Consider the following 21,911-nt stretch of genomic DNA (forward strand, 5'->3'; position numbering starts at 1 on the left):
TACTTGAGGGATACCAGCGATAGACCACGGCAGCAACTGACAGGAATCCTGGCCCAGCCCAGTCACGGTCAGTCTCGGACTGTCTCAGACTGTCCGCCCTTTGTCCGGGCTTCGTCCGGCGCGTCCCGCGCGCGTCCTTGCGGGAGGAGGGACCTGACGCAGCTTTATGCGCCTCCTGGCGCGATCAGTGGTGGCGTGGGTGTTTGCCCCGAGGGATCCTGGGGGTTGTAGCCAGTCGCTGGACCGGCGGAGCAAAGCCCGGTCGTTCGTGATGCTGAGGGGGCAGAGCCAAGCCGGCCGCGAGTGGAAAAACGGAGAGCACAGCAAGCAACAACAATGAGCCCTAGAGTCAATTACAGTGTCGGTGTAAACTCCTCTCGCGTTTATACGAGAATAGCGGCTTTTGCCAATTTCGCCCATTACTAGTTAGAATACGCCAGTTTTTGTTTATGCAACGACTCACAGTATTAGATATATTGTTGTAAGTAGTGACACATGTCAAAGGCGTATCCGCTACATCGTCCTTCTGGTGGTCCTCTAAAAGGGCTTCTCTGTTTTGATTTCTCGCCCTTTTGCGACTTTTCTTTAGGATGCTTTTCGGGTAACCTCTGATGAGAAGTCTGTTTGTGAGATCCTCAGTCTGTGTATTAAAGTCAGTCAAATTACTGCAGTTTCTACGGATGCGTAGATACTGGCCGAAGGGTAAATTCTCCCGCAAAGAACGCGGGTGAAAGCTTGAAAAGTGAAGAAGGTTATTCTTGTTGGTAGGCTTGTAATAGGTTTTGGTGGTTAAGTGATTATCCTTCCTAGTTATTACAACGTCTAGAAAGACGATTGAGTTAGGATGGTACTGATGGGTGAATTTAAGGTGAGGATCACAGGTATTAACCCAGTCGAAAAATGCCAATAGGCTTTCTTCCGAGCCCTTCCAAATAACAAGCACATCATCAATGTGCCTCTGCCATAGGATAACATTGAGAGTGTAAGGATTGCATCGGACAAGATATGTGTCCGCTCGAAATTATGCACATACAGACCCGCAATACTGGGGGCAAAAGTACTGCCCATAGAAGTACCCGTCTTTTGCAAATAGATGGTATTTTCGTATTGAAAGAAATTACGTTTGAGGGCTAATGTAGCACACTCAATTACAAAAGTACCGGAAGTTGTGTAGTCCCAAGTGCTCTGTTGTAGGACATCTGCCAGTACTTTTAGGGTTTCATCCTGCGGAATGCAGGTATATAAGCTTTCAATATCAAGAGATACTAGAAAGCAAGGCTCGTCTGGTAGCTGGACGTTTAAAAGCAATGATAGCAGACTTTTGGTATCTTTTACATATGTACTGGTGGGTTGTACAAGAGGTTTAAAGAAAAAATCACAGTACTTGGAAAGTGGTTCCAATAAAGAGCCAATACCGGAAACTATCGGTCTTCCCGGAGGGGGAAGACGGTTTTTGTGGGTTTTCGGTAACGTATAAAAGTACGGGATTTTACCCTCAGAGTTGGTTAGAAAGTCTGCTTCATGTTTGTTTATGTAACCGCCCCTCTCTGCTGTCATGACCAGTTCCGTTATTTCATCTTTCATCTTTCATCTTTCAGAAAAGGTGAAGGATCCTGATGGAGAACAGAGTAATTTGTTGCATCGCCAAGAAGGCGCCTACACTCTTGGTCATAGGCGGTGGCATCCTGGATAACGATGCCACCCCCTTTATCAGCACTCTTGGTGACGATATCTCAGTTTTGTTGTAATGACTGTATGGCTTTGTATTCACCAGCTGTTAGATTTTTGAAAGGTACAGGTTCTGTTAATGAATCTACCTCGAGTGATACCGCTTGCTCAAAGGTAATAATGTCAGCAGGTACTAAGTATGATGGTGGTGTGAAAGAAGACTTCTTCCTAAAGTTTGTATCACTGACGGGGGGGTTGGTGTATCAGAGGTGAAGGGAGAGTTGTCTTTGTTGGCGTTGCACTAAGGAAAGGAATTGAGGACATATTTGGGGGGAGATGGGTGCGGATCAAGGCGGTGGGGTAGAGGGAGAGGGGAGGACTGTGAGGTGTCAAAGGAGTGTAGGAGGTTTGAGAGGAAAAGAGGGGAGGTGGTTGGAGAGGTCCTGTTGGCTAGGACAGGTGGCTGTGAGGGAAAGGGCATCTGGCAGAGTGAGGGGGGTTGGGAGAAGGGGAAGTTGAAGAAAGGAAATGGTTCTGCTGGGCCCGATGGAAGGAGATGGAAAGGGTTACCAAGGGGGCGAAGAGGGGGTAGCTCAGCATTGTTGGCGGAGTGGGGGGAAGGAGAGAGATGCAATGGGATTGTGGAGAAATCGGAGTAAGAAGCGAGGGGAGGAGGGGGTAGAGAAGAGGGGGAGAGGGAGGAATGAGGGGAGCATAAGGAAAGTTAGCTGGGGGAGGAGGTTGGAGGAGGGGTGGATTAAAAAAAAAGGAGTAGCAGGTAGGAACTGGGGGGAGGAGATGAGATTGGAGTACCGGGACGGTGCAGATTGGACGAGGAGCGTATTAGCTAGTGGTAAGGCTGACATGATGAAGGGGGGGCATACTGTGAAGTGGGAGGAAAGGGAGAGGAGGGCACAAGGGAGGGGGAGGGAAGAGTGCCGACCTGTGCCTCCCGAGGGTACAGCCTATTGGAGTGTAGGGGGGTCAGGGGAGGAGAAAGGGAGTAATGGGTGGAGCTAGACGGAGAGTAAGAAAAAAACGGTTGCAGAGGAGGGGAGTAGGGAGGGGAAGAGGTGGTCAAAGAGAGAGAGACAGGTGTCTTTGCCTTGGATCCTGACAGTACCGTTGTTATAGATTGAGATGGTGAGGGAGCCGTTGAAATACGCAGAGGGGGAAATCTTTATTTGTTTCCCATGGGGGATAGAGGGGGAGGAGGTGAAGTTAAGGCAATTATGTAAGCTGGTGGACCAAGAGGGGTTGTCGTGAGTGAAGAAAATGAAATCGTTTTTGCAACTCCCAAAATGACCATTGTAAAATTGATCAACAAAAAGGGAATCAGGGAAACGTTCAATAGTGTTATGCTTCAATCGTTTTACTGAAGCTTTAGTCTGGCCGGGAGGATAAATGATTTTGTAGCAGTTAATTCCAGCCTTAACTCGAGTGGTGGCCATGTTGGGAAAATGAGGAGGAGTGCGGGGGGATATGAGAAGGGTGTTACTCGGAAAGCGGTGGTGAGGAGAAGTATAAGGACTAAAAGTGGGCACATATTCCAGACGTCGGGTGAGGAAATCTGAACTAATGTGCCGTCCGGGAAGAGAGGTGGGTATTTGTTGGGCCCTTCATCTAGGTATACACGAAGCCAACTGGCACAAGATAATATTTACAAGGGAAATGTTTACATATGATAGGACCAACTGGACCACTGTCAAAACCATCACAAAGCACAATTAGTCAAAGTAGAACAGATCACAAACGAACATCCAGTAACCACTGGTGATCACTGTACTTAACATCAGCCTGTAGCAGAAGCACATTTGGCACCAACCGCATTGTACGGCCATAATCTCAACAGACTACTATTGGACCCTAATCTCCTGAGAATCACTAACATTAGGGGCAAAGAGCATAGGGTGGAACAAAATCTGACTAGCAAAATCAAAATATGCACGACAGCCTCGTCATTATAAGACCACCTTTAGAGGTGCTCAGAACAGGGTGTGTAAATCATACAACATGAAAAGCATTTCCTAGCACCACATATACTTAAAAAGGACCTGGATCTGTACAAACCTTGCAGTCTCCCTGGCCAACTGGCCATCTCAGAGGGGGACTCAAATGCCCTGAAACCATAATGTCAAGGTTGCTGCCAATGCAGCGAGAGTCCTAACTCAATCAGAAATGTCCCCACGGATAATGTGTCCTAAACGGTGCAGCTGGCACTACTTGCAACACAGCTGTAAAAGGCCTAAATGGAGCAGCTGGCACTACTTGCTGCGCAGCTGTAAAAGGCCTAAACGGTGCAGCTGGTACTACTTGCTACGCAGCTTTAAAAGGCCAAAATGGTGCAGCTGGCACTACTTGCTGCGCAGCTGTAAAAGGCCAAAACGATGCAGCTGGCACTTCTTGCTGCGCAGCTGTAAAAGGCCTAAACGGTGCAGCTGGCACTACTTGCTGCGCAGCTGTAAAGGGCCTAAATGATGCAGCTGGCACTACTTGCTGCGCAGCTGTAAAAGGCCTAAACGATGCAGCTGACACTACCTGCTACACAGCTGTTAATGGCCTGAACAGTGCAGCTGGCCCCTCTTGCTGCGCTGAGGAGAGCGTGAGCCTTCCCGCCCGACTGTGGCGTTCAACAATTAACGGGCTCAATCACCGCTTTGTAGGGCAGAAGGCGTCTGGCCCCCTCAGGTTTGTGGAGGGGGTGGGGGGAAGGCATCAGTCCCCACACTGAACGGCGCCCACATCGGACAGTTGCTGCCGAAGCCTCTTGGTGGCCGCCATTTTGCGAGGACCGGTAAGGTGTATTGGCAGAAATCAAACAGTCTCACTGGAGTTGGAGACTGACTTTATGGGGCCCCTTTGTTTCTGTTGGTTGGTCTGGGGGCGCTAGTGTCTGCTCCGGGTATACAATCACAGAAACGCCACAATTCAAAGAACAAGGACCGAACAAATGTTAATGAACACCACTTTGTTTCAGAATACCTCTGCATCGCCTTGTAATCGATAGGAAGTGTTCCACAACTTTATATTGTCCAGGGCATCAGGTAGGTATTATTGCTTGAGACAAATATAACTATATAGACAGCTCACATTGATCCTACATTGGATCTCTTCTTGCTGGTAAAGGGCACTACTCCAATGGTTGCTGCTGCAGCCACTTCAAAACTGAATCGTTCGGCACCACCGGGGTTTACATATAGATCCCTTTGTCACAATCTCCATTTTAGAGTCAGGCACTTGATTTGATAATTCCCCAGGCCCCTGCATACAGCGCTAACTGTAAAACACTCGCGCTGCCTCCACGAAGTATGGCCATATAAATAAATTTCCTGCCTCTTACCAGCGTTCAAGGTATTCCGATGACCACGTACACCGCACCGCCGCCATCTTGGAATCAGGCTCGATCTGAAACAATCACTGCAACGTCGCGATACGAGGTGATTCAGGCCACCGCATAGCAGCTCCTGGCACCGGTAGAGCGCTCCCTGTCAGTGTCTGATATATCTGCTGTATCTTGTGCGCACCTAGATCCCCCATAAGAAGGTGGCCTTTCAAGGGATGAAATTTGGGGAGGTATTCTAAGTGCTGAAGCAAGGGGGTAAGAGCATGGCGCCGTTGAAGATACTTGTAGAACTGGGTTATATGGAGCTGAAAATCTTTCTGTAGATGTAAAAAGAATTTAAGGGTCGTGCACCGCATACCGTCTCCCAGGGGCAACAAAGCAAGCTCCACCATCGCACCCCATCTCCGCAAAATCATCAACAGCTCCTTCGAGACCGCCACCTTCCCGGAGAGCTGGAAGCACGCAGAGATCAATGCCCTACTCAAGAAACCCAAAGCTGACCCCAAAGATCTCAAGAACTTCTGGCCCATCTCCCTCCTCCTGTTCCTGGCAAAAGTCATCGAGAAGATCGTCAACAGGCAATTGACCGCCTTCCTCGAAAAGAACAACATCCTGGACCCCTCCCAATCCGTATTCCGCAGTAACCACCGCACCGAAACAGTGCTCATCGCCGCCACCGACTACCTCGGGGCCATGATGGACAACGGAGAAACTGCGGTCCTCATCCTCCTGGACCTCTCGGCCGCCTTCGACACTGTGTGCCACCACACCCTCCGCACACGCCTCCACAACGCAGCGATCCGTGACAAAGCACCGGACTGGACCACCCCCTTCCTCACCGGCAGAACCCAGAGTGTCTGCCTCCCCCATTCCGATCTAAAGACACCAAGGTCATCTGCGGTGTACCCAAGGATCATCCCTCAGCCCAACACTCTTCAACATCTACATGGCACCTCTCGCCAACATCGCCAGATCGCACAACCTCAACATCGCCTCATACGCCGACGACACCCAGGTGATTCTCCCCCTCACCAAGGCCTCAGCTGCCGCCGAAACCAACCAACACGAAGGAATGAAGGCCATTGCCAAATGGATGATGTACAGCCGCCTGAAACTGAACTCTGACAAGACGGAGGTCCTCATCATCGGATCCACCCCCTTTGCCTGGAACGACTCATGGTGGCCGGCCGCACTGGGAGCTGCACAGACGCCAACTAAACACGCACGCAAACTGGAGTCATCCTGGACTCCGCATTGTCAATGACCCAGCAAGTGAACGCCGTCTCCTCCTCCTGCTTCAACACTCTCCGCATGCTCTACAATCTACAAATGGATCCCCACCGTACCAGAAAGATAGTCACCCAGGCCCTCGTCAGCAGCAGAATGAACAACGGCAACGCTCTCTATGGAGGAACCTCAGCCAAACTCCAGAAACGACTACAACGCATACAGAACACCTCGGCACACCTCCTCCTCGACATCACCGGCCACAGCCACATCACAGCCCACCTGAAAGACCTGCACTGGCTCCCCGTCAACAAGAGGAACACCTTCAAGCTCCTCACCCATGCTCACAAAGCTCTTCACCAACACCGGACCAGCGTACCTCAATGAACGACTCACCTTCTACACCCCAAACCACCATCTTCGCTCCGCTGACCTCGCCCTCGCCACCATCCCCCGCATTCGCCGAGCGACCCCCGGCGGCAGATCGTTCTCTCACCTCGCCACAAAAACCTGGAACACTCTCCCCATCCGCCTACCACAGACCCAGGACATGCTGGCCTTCAGGAGACTCCTCAAGACCTGGCTGTTCAAGCAGTAGCAGCACCTCCGCCCCCCCCAAAGCGCCTTGAGACCCTCACAGGTAAGTAGTGCGCTCTACAGACAGACTGATTTCTTGATTATTTACTGATTGATTTATTAAGTGTGGAGATAGCTATCCGATCCCATTGATGGAACCCCTGCAATGTCGTCACCTGATGAACCACCAAGTCCACCACCACCACCACCACCACCACGTCCACCACCCCCACGTCCACCACCATGTCCACCACCAGCACTTCCACCACGTCCACCACCACATCCACCCCCACTACCACATCCACCCCCACTACCACATTCACCACCAGCACCACCACGTCCACCACCACCACCACGTCCACCACCACATCCATTTCATCCACCACCACCACGTCCTCCACCACCACCACGTCCTCCAGCACCACCATGTCCTCCACCACCACCACGTCCTCCACCACCATGTCCAAAACCACCACATCCATCACCACCACATCCACCGCAAACACCACCACCATGTCCACCCCCACGTCCACCCCCACCACCACGTCCACCCTCAACACCACGTCCACCCCCACCACCACCTCATTTTGTATTTCCACACAAGGTCCAAGCTACCATCTCCCTTGTTCTGTCCAAACTCGATTACGCCTATAGCCTCTTCCACAGATCACCTTTAACGACCATGAAAAGACTACAAAGGATTCAGAACTCGGCTGCCAGACTACTCTTGCATATCAAAGCGCGAGACCACATCTCACCTGCCTTGAAAGCCCTGCATTGGTTACCGGTTGCCAGAAGATCCACGTTCAAATTACTTTGTATCACCCACAAAGCAATACATGGAATGGAACCACTCTTCAGCAGGAATAAAATCACCAAACACATTCAACAAAGGAACCTACGCTCTAAAGGGGCATCTCGCCTCAAAATCCCAAGATGCAAGAAAAAACCATGGGTGGCATATCCTTCTCTGTTCAGGCAGCCAAACTATGGAACTCTTTACCCCCAACATAAGATCCAACGACAACCACCATATCTTCCGAAAACTACTCAAGAATTGGCTCTTCCCCACATAAGCACCATAAGCAAACAGAAATTTACAGCATATTCCTCTGTATATAAGCATTTATTTTCACTATAGGTATGTACCTATCTTTGTGCATTGCTTTCGATAAACATGTAGAATAATTATGTTGTTGTGAGTAAATAAAAACATATCTAAAATAAAAAAATCATCTTTGGTCTACATGTACTTATTTCCATTGTGCATCTATGTACCTTCCATGTACTTGGATCTGTGTGTCTGTTACCTTTCTCCTGAAAAAGCATATCCAATGCACTACCCTATTTCTCATCCTGTACCTCTATCAATATCTTTAATCTATATATACTTACCTCCTCTATGCATGTATATACTTTCAATGCACTTATGGATCTATATATCCCTTTCTTTTAATTTAGCATTTCCAATGCACTACCCTATTTCTCAGCCTATACTTCTCTCAATATATCTTCTAGCCCAACCTTCTTCTGACTCATCTCAAACTTCTTTCTACTACTATTTCCATCGCACTACCCTATCTCTCACCCTATACATATATCAATGTATCCTCTACATCCACTCTCTCATTTATCCAAACCGCATACCACTACTATGATCCCCAAAAACACCCTTTCTAGACTCTCTCCTACTCTACCCCTCCTTGCATCATATGAGACCTATTTTTACTATACCTATCCCCCAAAATAAACCTTTTATAAACTCTTTCCTCTGACTCTTCCCCTCAAAAACCCCCTTTACAAATCCAAAAGCCTCCTCCTACTGCTATAACCTAAAAAAAAGAAGGAAAAAAGAAATCTCACTCTTCTGTCCCTCCACTATCCTTTTCAATCAAAATAACAGATTAACATGTTCCCTTCTCAATTCCCATATTCCACTATACTATTTCACTACTAATCCTTTATCCGTTTCAGAGTAGCGTACTACTCGCCAATGAAGTGCCTCAAAAGCCCATCAAGGGGTAGCAAGCGCTATATAAGTACAAACCTCTTTCCCTCTTCTATCCCGCAAATTACCCTTCTCTATCCAAATAACTGAATAACATATCCACCACTCAAATAACGACTCCTCGTCAGGGGTAGTAAGCGCTATATAAATGCAAATACAATACAATGTTTGTAAATTTTAAGATGGCTACTGCCCTTTGCTTTAATATAAGAGTACTTTTGGTAACCTGGTTATCCTAAAATATTAGCACTAGAGAGACGAATACCAAAGTGATCAAAATCTAAATCTTTCTTAAACTCATCCCCTTCCAATATTAAAGATCCTCTGAAGCCTCTATGGGGATGGATGGCCATACATTTTGTCGTACTTGCGGTAATTGCCAATCTGTGATCTATGCAGAATATGTGACACTTACTCAAGAGGTTCTCTAGACCCTTGAGGTTTTTTGATACTAATGAAGTATTGTCCGCAAATATTATTGTTGGTATTTTGGTTCCCTCTAGAACCGGGAGTCGTTATCGAAACTCAAAAGGTAATCCATGCAGCCATTTATAATCAGCAGGAATAACATGTGGGCGAGGACGCATCCTTGCATCCTTCTGCAACCTTTAAGGGATCTGTAATTTCCCCATTTATACTCCATCTAACTTGTGCAAAACTATCATGGTGGAGCCTAGCAGGTAGTTCGAGGTGTGAGAGGGGATGCCCTAGGTCACCTAGTGTGCGCCTAGGGACCATGTCAAATGCTGACTTGAGGTCAACAAAAGCGACAGAGGCTACCCCTTTTATGTCTACTTCTGTCTACCTTATTAATTGGAACCTAAACACTTTGTTGACTGTCCTAATTTTGGGATGAAATCCAGCCTGAAACTGTTAAGATTTTATTTTCTTCGACCTAGGTAAGGAGCTGATCAAATAAAAGCTTACAAAGGATGTATTGCCTTGAATCAATAAGATTATTTTGGCATTGTTGGCTGGTTCAGACTTTGGTCCTAACTTATGTATAGGTATGAGCTCCACCCCTTTCCATGAGGTTGGAATCTCACCTCCTGCTAAGATGGCATTGAAGACGCCTGTAAGGTAGGGTGCCCAAATTACTGGTTCGGTCTTAAAGAGGTCCACCCGTATTCCATCTAATAAGGGAGCCTTTGCTGCTTTCTGAGACCTAATTTCCACAGTCACTTCTGCCACTGTGAAGACCCATCCATCTTTAAGTGTATCTGGTTCAAAAGTAGACTTGCAGGAAATGGGGGTGTGCATGACACCAGAGAAATCAGAGTTCGCAATGGTCAGAGGAAAGCTACTATATAAAGATTTAAAATGATTCACCCAGTCGTGTGGAAGAATGTGTCATTTTGACTACATCTTTTTTGTCTTGGTGCCATGTGCTATTATATGCGAGAAAGCTACCTTGTCCCCTGAGTGTGTTGTAGACAAAATGTCACTCTAAATTGCTCTATCCCCTCTGGATTTTGCTTGTTTTAAACCTAGTTTTTATTCTTCTCTGGCTGACTTTGTAGATGACATAGTAGCCTGTGATGTGGAAGTGTGCATTCTACCAGACACACTGGTGCAGGGTCACCCTTGGTCCAAGGGTTCAAACAAGTAGGGCGAATCAACACTGGAGTTCTAATCAGATCATTTATTAACACTCCTGAGCGGGGGCCTCGTCCAACAAGCACCTAGAGATACTCAAGGAGGAAGCGCACCGAGCAATGATTACATGGGTTTTTAAAGGAAAAGATCACAAACCGGGGACACCCCAATTTTTTTTTAAATATATCCTTTATTTGGTTCACATGATAAAGAAAACAGGAATTGTACAGTAATTCGCTATGCGAAAATTCAAAAAAATTGCATACATGGAGCACGGAGCGAAACATAAGGTACACTGTTACTTCACAATGAAATACAATGGCAGATTCATCGCTCAATCATGCCTTCCTCGTTATCATGTTGTAAAGGAAAGGTTAGGATAATAAAAAGGCGGAGATGTTGGGTTATCGAACTTGGAGGTGTATGGCGTGTGGTGTGATGGACATCTGATCACGTAGTGGGGGGGGGGGTCCGAGGGTGGTGTCGTGGTCGGTTCGTGCCCGCCTCAGTAGGACAGAGAGGACGATGCGGGATCAGCGGTGGGTGTGTTGCGCGAGTGGGGCGGGGGGGGGGGTTGGGGGGCAGTGCTCGTCCTGACTATGTGATGGGAGTGCCGGCAACATGGCCAACATCAGCAGTGCATGGTGTTGTGCACCTGTCTCTGTGTTCTCCGCTTGGGAAGGTGTGTCCTGTGGGTTCTTCTAGTGTCTGGAATTCGCCGTGGAAGGAGTGCAGCATTTCGTCCCAAAGCGCCGCAATGGGGAATTTACGCAGCCCTGCTGTCTCCTCATTATGAAGGGATATGCTTTCCGCCTTTGCCCAGTTATCCAGTGAGGTGCGCCAGTGCTCTGCCCTGGGTGGTTCTGCGCGCTTCCAGTGTTTAGTAATTAGCCTCTTAGCCGTAATAAGGCCAAGATCCCAGAAGCGGGAAGGCACCCTGTTGTGTTTGGTTCTGTGGTAGAGGCCCAGTAGGCACGCCTCCCACGTGTGAGGGATCGGCATCGCCGTGCTCCGCTCCAGTAGCGGCAACACCGACCGCCAGTACGTTTGGATCTGTGGACACTGCCACAGCACGTGTAAGAGATCCGCCCCTTCTGTATCGCATCTCGGGCACCCTGCCGTTGCGCCTGGAAAGTATAGATTTACCCTGTCTGGGGAGAGGTATGCTCTTTGTAAGATATAAAACTGGATCTGTTTAAAGCGGGCGTTGCCGGGGATGTTCTTGGGGCTTGCCAGTATCACCGCCCACTCCTTGTCCGTCCAGGCCTTCCCTCTGTCCACCGCCCACTTATCCCGCAGTGGTTGTAGGGTGCATTGTGTGTGTGAGAGCAGCGCTTGGGTTAGCCAGTGTACCACGTGTGTGCAATTTCCCATGACGTGCATGCACTGTATCAGTTGGTGTATGGGAGGTTCTTCAGTGATGTTTCCCCACTTCTGCGTGAGCGCTCTGATTATGGAAACGTGTTGCAAGAACTGTCCTGCTGGTAACCCCGTGTTGGCGGCAAGTGTCTCGAAGGGGAGCAGGGCGCCGTCAGCGTATAGGTCTGCCATGGTTTCTATACCCAAGCGTGTCCACTGTTCCAGGGCCGTTTCTGTAACCACGGTCGCGGCCTTGGGGGTGCCTAGGAGCGGGAGCGCCGGGGCATACGGTGTAGTGGTTCTGGTAAACCGGGGACACCCCATGGTGTAAATAGAGCTTGGGAAAGGCACACAAAATGAGGAAATTCAAAAACCAACAGCCTTGGTGGTTGAGCAACTTTTGAGTCTTAGAGCTGCATAACAAGTTATGCTATCTGTATAAACGTTATTCAGGACTTACCCATTGTCTGGAGACTCTGGGCAGACGCCAGCTGTTCCTTTTGTGCTGACTCTGCATGTATACACAGCCTGCAATACCCCAATCTAGATTCTTTACAAGTGTTTGTGCGGGTGAGGTGTCAAGGATAGAACCGGGTTTGGAAAGGAGGGCATAGGTAAAATGGATGACGCATAGCTCAATTCAAAAACAAGAAGGGTCGGATTTTATATTTCAACAGTGCACTCTTTTGAGAGCACTATCGGGATTGCTCTTGGCTGGCCTACAAGCCCTCTCGTACAATGTAGGGTCTGCCTTCTTGGGGTGGTTAAGAAAAGAAACTCCTTCTGAATTTCTCAAACCATTTGAAGTGGACATCCATAATCAAGTCGGGTGCTACCTCTGAGTTGGCCATGTAGGACAAAAGGAGAACTAGATCTTGATATAGTGAGGCATACTTGGACTCATTGTCCTTCATGCTCTTCCACTTAATTCTCCTCAGATTATTACTGGCTGAAAGGACATCCCGAGGCAGGTGAGTAGTCCTACTCTCCCCTTTGCAACTTCCACAAAGGGAGAGGCAAAGAGGCAAGTGGCACTCTCATATCTAGACATGACTTCCATATCAACAAGATTGCCCCAGAGTTGGACATCTAGTAAAATGTAACCGTACAGCTCAGGTGCATATTCCTTTTAAAGATGGGATGCAATCTGATTTAGTTCTACTGTTACAAGCCATCAAACGGAAACTCTTACAAGGATCCAGCATTTGCAAGGCTAAGCGAGGTTAACAATGCACTTGAAATTTGGGCAATACCCCAGTATTGATCTTCCTTCCCTGCTACTTTATTATAGAGTGCCAATGGTTCAAAGCATACATTGAAATCCCCAGCCAGAATCACAACTGCTTCTTTCTGTGATAAGGTGGAAATGTAATCAATCAAAAGATGGAGGACGGGGGAATCAGCTGATTTGTGAACACTCCTGCTATATACATTAAAAAGAAGAACTTCTGTTTTATCAGAGGTGGATATCTCGATGCCAAGCAGATCTGGACAATTGATAATTAATTGGCTAGCATGGTACCCCAACAAAATCTTAACCCAAAGTATCAGCCCACCAGAGGGTCTACCTGATTTAGACTTACATACATGAAAGGATTATATGAAGGAGGTATTCCCAAATTTATTGAAACATGATAAAGTCAGCTGTTTCTATTTCCTCTTGAAAAAGCTAGCTACCACGCCCGCAATGTTCCAAGAAATCCTCGTCCGATTATTCGTATGTGTATGGAGCATTTCTGTGAGAACCCTATGTGTTGCACTCAATCAGCAGCTACCTCCCCTGCGTGCTATAAGCGTTCCTTAGAGTATCGTAGAGAACCTCCCTCTGGTTGTGCCTTCAGTGTATAGTCATGGGCCTTGGGTCCTCTGAAGTTAGGGCCCGCTATGAATTCCCCCGATTGCACCCTTCAACATACAAGCCGGTATTGAGCTGGGTGTGGTTTCAAGAGAACGTACGGGTATGTCACTGGGGCAGGAATATGAAGTTCAATGCCCCATTCTTTAAAAGCAGCCCTTTCGGTCCATACGGCCTTCGGCTAGGACATTCTTTTTCCGAATTGTCTTGGTTCAAATTTGACCCAATCCAAGTCTTTTGTAGTTATGTTCTTAAGTGCAGGGATCTAAACAAACAACTGCAACAAATTCCCTCTGTTGAGGGTATTCTTAGAGCCCTTCGGAATGTATTGAGAAATAAATAGTAGAACTTGCTGAGAACTGTCCTCCCGGTCGCACTTAAGATCATGTCATGGTGCTTGTTCAACTGCGCTAAAGGGGGTGGGGGGGGGGTCCTATACTGATAGCCGTTAGCTGTACCGGGGAGCTATTACCTGCAGAACTATTGGGATCGCTTCTCGGATGCTGAATAACTAAATCTTCCTGGAAGGTTGAGACCAATTGGGGCCCTGTTTTTTTCTGTGTACCGTGAACGCCTCTCTTTCATGCACTGAGGGTGTGACTCCGGCCAGCCATTTGTGATGCCCCCATAAAATGGTTCAGCCATCTTCTTTCTTTCATTTTTAGGTCAAGCCTAGCGCAGCGCGCATTTGCTGCTCTAGGAAAACGACCTCTTGGAATTACTGTGGACTTTCCACACGATCGTACTTACGTTTTTTTTTCTGCATTATTTCCATTGGTCTTTGCGTTTGTCTTTCTAAAAAGACAGCAGGTAATTGAGCAATGGCGGCTGCATGTCCCACCTTTCCCAGTAAATGTATCCGCCCACGGCCTACTGCTTGCGGTTACGAGCAGGGGTGCCATCTGTTTGGAGTCATGTAACCATCTGTTTTTAATTAGCGTGTTCGCTGCTCTGCCGTGCTCACTTGCCCGCTTCTCTCTCGCGCCATTCTTTTTAACCAACCCTCCTTTCACATGCCACATGCAGCCATTCCAATGCTCTGTTTTCAATGAGAAACTTGTGCATTCGCTGTCATGCTAGGCCCATTGCTGTTGACTTGTAGAAGGAGGAAGGTAATCTTAACTTTAAGGCAAGTACCCTATTAATCTTATGTTTGACCTCACAACCGCAGGTTCGAACCCCAGCATGTCTGCTCAGCCTTTCATCCTACTAGAGGCCGACAAACTAATTAACATTCATTTGGTTGGCAATAAATCTGTAATTCGGCACCAAGATGCAGCATATTCCAGCCCCGCCTTCACTTGCACACTGGGATAACTCACTTTCGCCTCCTTTCAATTCGGCTCCTGATTTTCTCCACTGTGCTCGCCTTCTGATTTGATACTGGCATTATATAATGCAATCCAAACTTTAAGGCAAGCACCCTATTAATCTTATGTTTGACCTCACAACTGCAGGTTCGAACCCCAGCGAGTCTGCTCAGCCTATCATCCTTTTAGAGGCTGACGAACAAATTAACATTCATTTGGTTGGCAGTAAACATCTGTTATTCGGCACCAAGATGCAGCATCGTCTAGCCCTGCCTTCACTTGCACCCTGAGATAACTCACTTTCGCCTCCTTTCAGTTCGGCTGCTGATTTTCTATACTGTGCTCGCTTTCTGATTTGGTACTGATTTGATACCTACATTATATAATAGGAGCCAGCAGCGGTGGCGCACAGGCTGCCATCTGTTTTGGGTCAGGTTTCATATCAGACCTTGCCGCTTTCATTAGAAGGCGCGTCCCCTCCACCCTCCCTCCACAAGAGTGTGCTTTCATTTTCTCTAAAACACAAAGGAACAGAAACTAAATCAATTACGGTGACATCTTACTTTTCAGCGAAATCGTCAGCACCGTCTAATGAGTGGGCCTTTGCCAACATGCCTACCTTAGAAGGAACAAGCAGCTGCTACAGTAGTTAAAGCTCCTTAAAGGCCACTCATGTCTTGTGGAGGAAGGGAACGATCCTCGTGGGGTTTCAGTAAATAGCTACATTGTGATGCTTAGCCATTTGTTGTCCGGATGATCATGCTTCTGGTTAAACAAAACAGAAGAGCATTACCAATCCGCATTTTACCCTAACTGTTGTGGAGAAAAATCAAACATCTACAGCAGGTAGGCACAGCGTAACTCTACAGAGTGCATCTTTTTGCCCCCCCACCTTAAAAATCTGCAAGCACTTTTCCCTCATTCCTTTTTAAGTCTCGCCTGAGCCAACGCGCATGTGTTGCTCTGCGAGAGTTAAGTAAGGGCGCTCAGAAATGCTCCCAAAGTCTGCAGGAGGACTTTCACGGCCGCTTTAATGTTCTCAGTGAGCCGCGCAGCCACTTAGAACATCAAAGCGGCCGCGAAAATGCACACCATTTGCCACCCCTCCCTTATACCACTTCCTGCGTGTCTGTGCGTGGATACCTTTTTTAATGGGGATTCTAAGAGAAGCTTGTTTTACTTTTGCGTTTCGCTCGAGGCAATGTTTTTCTTTCAGTTACAGCTCCCCCACCGTTTGCATTGTTGTTTGCTTGTCAGCAGTAGCTTTATTTTGCGCTGTGTTTCCTATTACAAATGTGATGCGATGTTTTTGTTTTCGTTTTAGCTTCCTCGCGCTTATCAGACCGCAGTATTATTACTCCGTGCCTCTGCAATAACGACTTTGCTTTTCTTGTGAGGCGATGTTTTTGTTTTCATTCTACCTATATCCCCCCGCCGTTGTACGGCTGCCATATTGTTTATTGTTTAGCTACAGCCCCCCCTGCCGTTATCTGACCGCCTTACTGTTAGTATGTGGTTGTGGCGCCATACTTTCTCGAGGGTGCGGCAGGTTTTCTTGGAGTTTATGAGGTCGTTGGTGAACCATGAGGCCCTCTTGCTGCCGGGTCTGCTTGGAGGGTTCTTCAGCGGTGCGAGGTCATCGGTGCGAGGTCATCGGCGCAGTTGGTGAGCCTCTGAGTGTGGTTGCGGGCTGCTTCGTTGGGGTCCTTCGTGTTGGTGGGAGGGTTCTGACTGAGGGAGTTGGTGAGCTGGTCGGTGGTGATCTTGCTCCAGCTTCTGCGGGGAACCTGTTGCGGGTGGTGGTGGGTCATGGTTATCTCGAAGTTGAAGTGGACGCAGCTGTGGTCTGTCCAGTGTAGTCCGGTGGCGTGGCGGAGGGAGATGTGCTTGCTGGAGGAGAAGATGGGGTCTAGCGTTTGGCCGGCCTAGTGGGTGGGGGTGTTCACCAGTTGCTTGAGTCCGTGGTTGTCCAGTAGGGCTGCGGTGTTGCTGTCGTTGTTGTTCTCCAGGTGGAAGTTGAGGTCCCATAGGAGGATGTAGTCTGAGGAGGTTAGGGTGTGCTGGCTGATGAAGTCTGTGATGGCTTCGCTGAATTGGGTGCGTGGTCCCGGGGGTCTGTAGATGAGAGAACCCCCTGAGGGTGGTCTTGGGGTCGGTGTGTATCTGGAAGTGAAGGTGCTCGGCGGCGATGATGGTGTCGTCGGAGTTGGTTTTGATGCGGATGGTGTTTCTGTGGATGATGGCGATGCCTCCTCCGGTTTGGTTGATGCGGTCCCTCCGGGTGATTTTGTAGCCATCCGGGATGGCTATGGTGATGTTGGGGGCTGAGGAGGCGTTCATCCCTGTTTCTGTGAGGAAGGTGACGTCTGGTGAGGTTGTGTTGAGGAGGTTCCAGAGTTCGACGGCGTGTCTGTGGACGGAGCGGGTGTTGAGCAGGATGCACTTGAGATCCACACACACATGCACACAAGCACACAAACACACACACACAACTACAAACACAACACACATAACCACACACCCACAACCACACACACCACCACTCATACAACCACACACACAACCACACACATACAACCACACATACAACCACACACACACACAACCACACCATCAGTGCACACTTACACCAGACACAGACACCATCAGTGCACGCTTTCACCGGGCGTAAACACCATCAGCCGCCAGTGCACGCTTTCACTTGGCACAAACACCACCAGCCGTCAGTGCACACTTCCAGCAGGCCCACACACCACCAGCCAGCAGTGCATACTTCCACCAGGCACACACACCACTAGCCATCATTGCACAATTGCTACATGCACACTCGCCACCAGCCATCAGTGTACACATCAATTGTTAACGCAGCCACAATTAACTATTATAGCAATTGCAGTATGGTACACTTTACTTTTAAAGATATTCATCTAAAGCGCAGCATGGCACCATTGCTACAAAAATAAATACACATTTATTTAGACTATGATTTATAGACTTTTGTTGCAAGGAGACCTATTGGCTAAGCCTATGCTTTTTGCTTCTATCTCCAATTGATGAATGATATATCACAGTGGCATGTCTGACAAAGACCATAAATAAATAGTGCCCTAGTTGTGAGGATTAACATCTGGTGTGACTTTGCTATGCCAAAAAGAGTTCCTTTGTGGCATCTTAGCAGCTACAAATACATTACTGTTCTGCATTTTTGATGGATCTTGAGTTGTGTTAATCTGGCACCGCATTGAATCATCATGCAGTACTTGTGTGAAGCACTAGCTGCAGAGAAGAAAACCCTGCGTTATTTGAACACATTATTTTTTCAAGGCATGATTAACCATGTTCATTATCTAACTCTAGCATTAATGTTTATGATTACTATTTTTCTTCCAGGCACTGCTCACATTCCAGGATGTTGTTGCTGGTTTCTCACAAGTGGAGTTTGAGCTTTTACAGAGCTGGCAGTCAGATCTTTATGCAAATCTGATGAACGAAATTCACCAAGTGTTCCTGTCACTCGGTAAATTTACCTTGTAATTTGAGCATTATGATTTACCAGACATTTTGCTGGTTTATAGGTCACTGTGTACGAATTGCAAATGCTTTTTTTCTATAATTGAGTTCATTATTTAAACCTATACAAGATTTCAAGTGGACTGGCTACCTTATCACTTTCAGAGTAGAGCATGAATACGTGTCCTACTCTAATCACATAGTAGGTAGCTGCGAAGTCACACTTTATTCTGTGCAGTGACTTCTGGATTGCTTTTATGGTCAATGCTTCAAGGGCTGCACAGCTGGGGCGAAGAATGCCAAGACGCCTTCGGGCATTCGCGCGCTATACAAATTGAAAAATCAAATCAAATCAAACATGTGTGGTGGAACCGTAACAGTGGTATAAGTTAGACAGGTGTCATCTGAGAGGGTACTGTCAATAAACTGCAATGGATACAACCTTCAATCTGTCTCAGAAGACTATTAAAAGTTAAGTGGCTGCATTGAAGATCTACACAAATTGTTGAAGACTTTGTACTGTGGTGAATGTATATGGCATGTATGATGGTGCCGAGTCTTGTACAGTTTGCTGAAAGTAGGATGTTGGAAATGCTTGTTTTATTTTCTTCAACGACTTGTTACAATGTGAAGATCTTTAGAACTGTCGGATGTGCATTTTCACTGTTTAATTATGTATACATTTATTTAAATTTACTTTTATCATGTATACTAAACTTATTAGCTTCGAAAGGGGCATTTGCACATCCTGATTCCTGGTTGAATCGATCCTCAAACATTTCCTGTACAACAAATATTGCACTCATCTGCATCTTGGTTACAGGAGCAGGGGGATATAGTTCCCGAGGTGATCCTTTGAGGGTGCAGTTTTTGAGGGGATCCTGATTGGTTATTCTGTTGCAGGGTTACTGATTACTGGCCGGTACCTTTAATAGACAGCAAGTGGTGACAGAGAAGAGGGCGGCCTATGGATCTCTTGATCTGCAAAAGGGGTATCCTTTGGTCTTTCTTGAAAGAAATCAGTCAGAGAAGGCTGTGGAGTCAGACTCATTTTCCTACATTGAATTGAAAAAGAATGTAGACCCTCTTAAGATTATATTGTTTTCAAGACCTAGCTGACCACTAGCTAATCCTCATTTTCCAACAGTTAGTGTCGGGCTCCATGTTTATCCATGCTTACTAGAAGTTACTTCATTCAGTCATATATTCCTTTACGGAATCTTCATGGTAGATAAATCTAACTTCATGTGAAGACTCCCCTACTTACATTTTATTTTGTTAACATGTAATAAACATATAAAATTGACCAACATTTGTTAGCCCTATGTGAAAAAACAAGTGCATGCTATGATTTAGTAATGTGTCGAACCCTCTCTAGCATCAAAAATGTTTCCTATAAGAGGTTAACCGACTTTTCACATCACCTGAGAGGAATTCTGGCCCACTCCTCCTTACAAAACTGCTTCATTCCTTTGATGCTGAGGGCCTTCTTTTATGCACAGCTGTGTGCCTGTAAGTACACCACAGAATTGTATTATTTGATTTGATCTTTTGAAATTCCTAATTTATCCCTTTTCAACCATTCAGTAGCACATTTACTGGTAGTTTTTGGATCCCCACCCTGCTGCATGATCCACTTTTGGTTAAACTGCTGCTCTTGAACATATAGACTGACATTTTCTTCTAGAAAGTACTGTTAATGATAGTCATTTACGGGGAACTCCTGGATTTGGGGGCATCCAGGCCTCAGTTCTCACCCCCCCTTAACAATGCTTGATGGTTTTTAAGACATTGTTATGGTGAAATGCACTGCTTAGTTTTCACTAAATAATAGATCATTAGGTGGTGTCTCTGAGGACCTTGAATTATTTCTTCTGAACTTAGGCAAGGGAAGTTCCCACCATACATCTTTAGCTCCAGAAGAATATTATAAACTTGATTCCAGCTTACATCGAGAAGCTAGTGGAGTATTTCCTGGATGTGGGAGATTTGGCTCCATTTTACAGGTTAAATCACTAATATCCCCACTAATTGGGAGGGGGCAGAGAGGGGAATGGACAGTCTCTAGCAGCTAGTATACATATTAGACGATCAGGTCAAAAGAGGGACTTATGTGCGAATGTTACTCTTTCATATATGGCCAGAAATATAGTAGATTTCACAAAAAATGTATTGCTAACCACCAACCTTGGTGGCATGCTTCATCACTGGGCTGCCTCATATGTCAAAAAGTATTATCGAGGCAAATGGGCTCCTTGATTACTGGAATACTTTTTATGTGTGTGGGATCCAGGGATACGTGGGGGGGGGGGGGGGGGGGGGGGGTGGATAATAAAAACCCTGTAACCCTGCCACGAAGAAGTGTTATTCTTTGAAGGGTAGAGGGATGGTGACAAGCGAGTAGACATGCCTAGGAGAATTATTGCTCCTGCACATCCTTGGCCAACATGTCCTTTGCCTTTTGGTCACCTAGGGGGTTTCCTGGCTTTCATCATGACCGGAATCCCTATAATTGCTGATTAACCAGTCATACAGCATGCTGGATTCACACTGACCATTCATGCAGTCCATGCTGGAATACTCACGGTTTTCCATTGAGTGTTTGGTGAGGATAGTCTTGTAAGGATTTTGACGTAATTAAGCACATGTATACAAGACCACATTAAAGGGAAGCGAGATGCTGCAAGTCATGTCACTCCATGCATGTGGTCTGTGCTACAGCAAGATTAGTGCAAAAGGACCCTGCAAATTCCTCACAAACCCGTTCACCAAACACATGTGGGCTTTGTTAAGCAAGAAGCCACATATCACGCTTAGTGCATAATTGTGTCCATCACTGAAACACTGCGTGAATTAAAGCCCCATGGAGGGAACACCACTGGGGAACCTTGTAGTCGCACACTTTAGTTGAAAGGGAAATCAAATAACGTCAATCGTTTAATAGTTATGGCATTATGAGAGCCACCTGGAGTTGGGCTCAGTATACGCCTATCATCAAAGCAATCACTTTTCTCTGATTCTATTATGCCATGTGTCACTTTCTAATGTTGAAAAGAAGACGTTGCATCATAGAAAAGTAAAACCCGCCTCATTGTCACAGGGCGACTCGTGCCCTGGCACAGATCATGAGACCCGCTGCAAGGGGCATTGGAATGGAAGTTCAATCTGCTGTCCATGCACCGCTGGCCACCAACAAACGCAAATGATATAAAGGCGTTCTCAACAAAGAATGTGTATACCTAATTCACCAGCGATCAAAGCTCCTATAAATGGACTACAACAATGACAACCAAATTGTGGGTGTAGTGATGCATAATCCTTAAACTGTGCAAATGACCTCAGCTGAAACAGGGCGGAGGCACCAATGGTTGATCTGCTGCATGTACTATACAGTGTATGGATGTCATGACTTGTGTCTGATGTAGCATGGTATGCTATTTCTGAGTCCCTCTGTGCGGT

At 46.9% G+C, this 21,911-nt stretch overlaps 1 protein-coding gene across 4 annotated transcripts in view; it reads left to right on the plus strand.

The window, feature by feature from the left end:
• The window catches only part of LOC147700305 (uncharacterized), a 238,325-nt gene that overhangs the window by 15,704 nt on the left and 200,710 nt on the right, over positions 1–21,911 (plus strand). For all 4 annotated transcript variants that reach the window (XM_086935674.1, XM_086935677.1, XM_086935676.1 and 1 more), the window contains exon 2: positions 18,333–18,459. In XM_086935674.1, the coding sequence (XP_086791800.1) occupies positions 18,333–18,459 (127 nt within the window). The remainder of the gene's footprint in view (positions 1–18,332; positions 18,460–21,911) is intronic.

This window comes from Lissotriton vulgaris, chromosome 8 (assembly GCF_964263255.1).
Source record: "Lissotriton vulgaris chromosome 8, aLisVul1.2, whole genome shotgun sequence".
NCBI classification, from domain to species: domain Eukaryota; kingdom Metazoa; phylum Chordata; class Amphibia; order Caudata; family Salamandridae; genus Lissotriton; species Lissotriton vulgaris.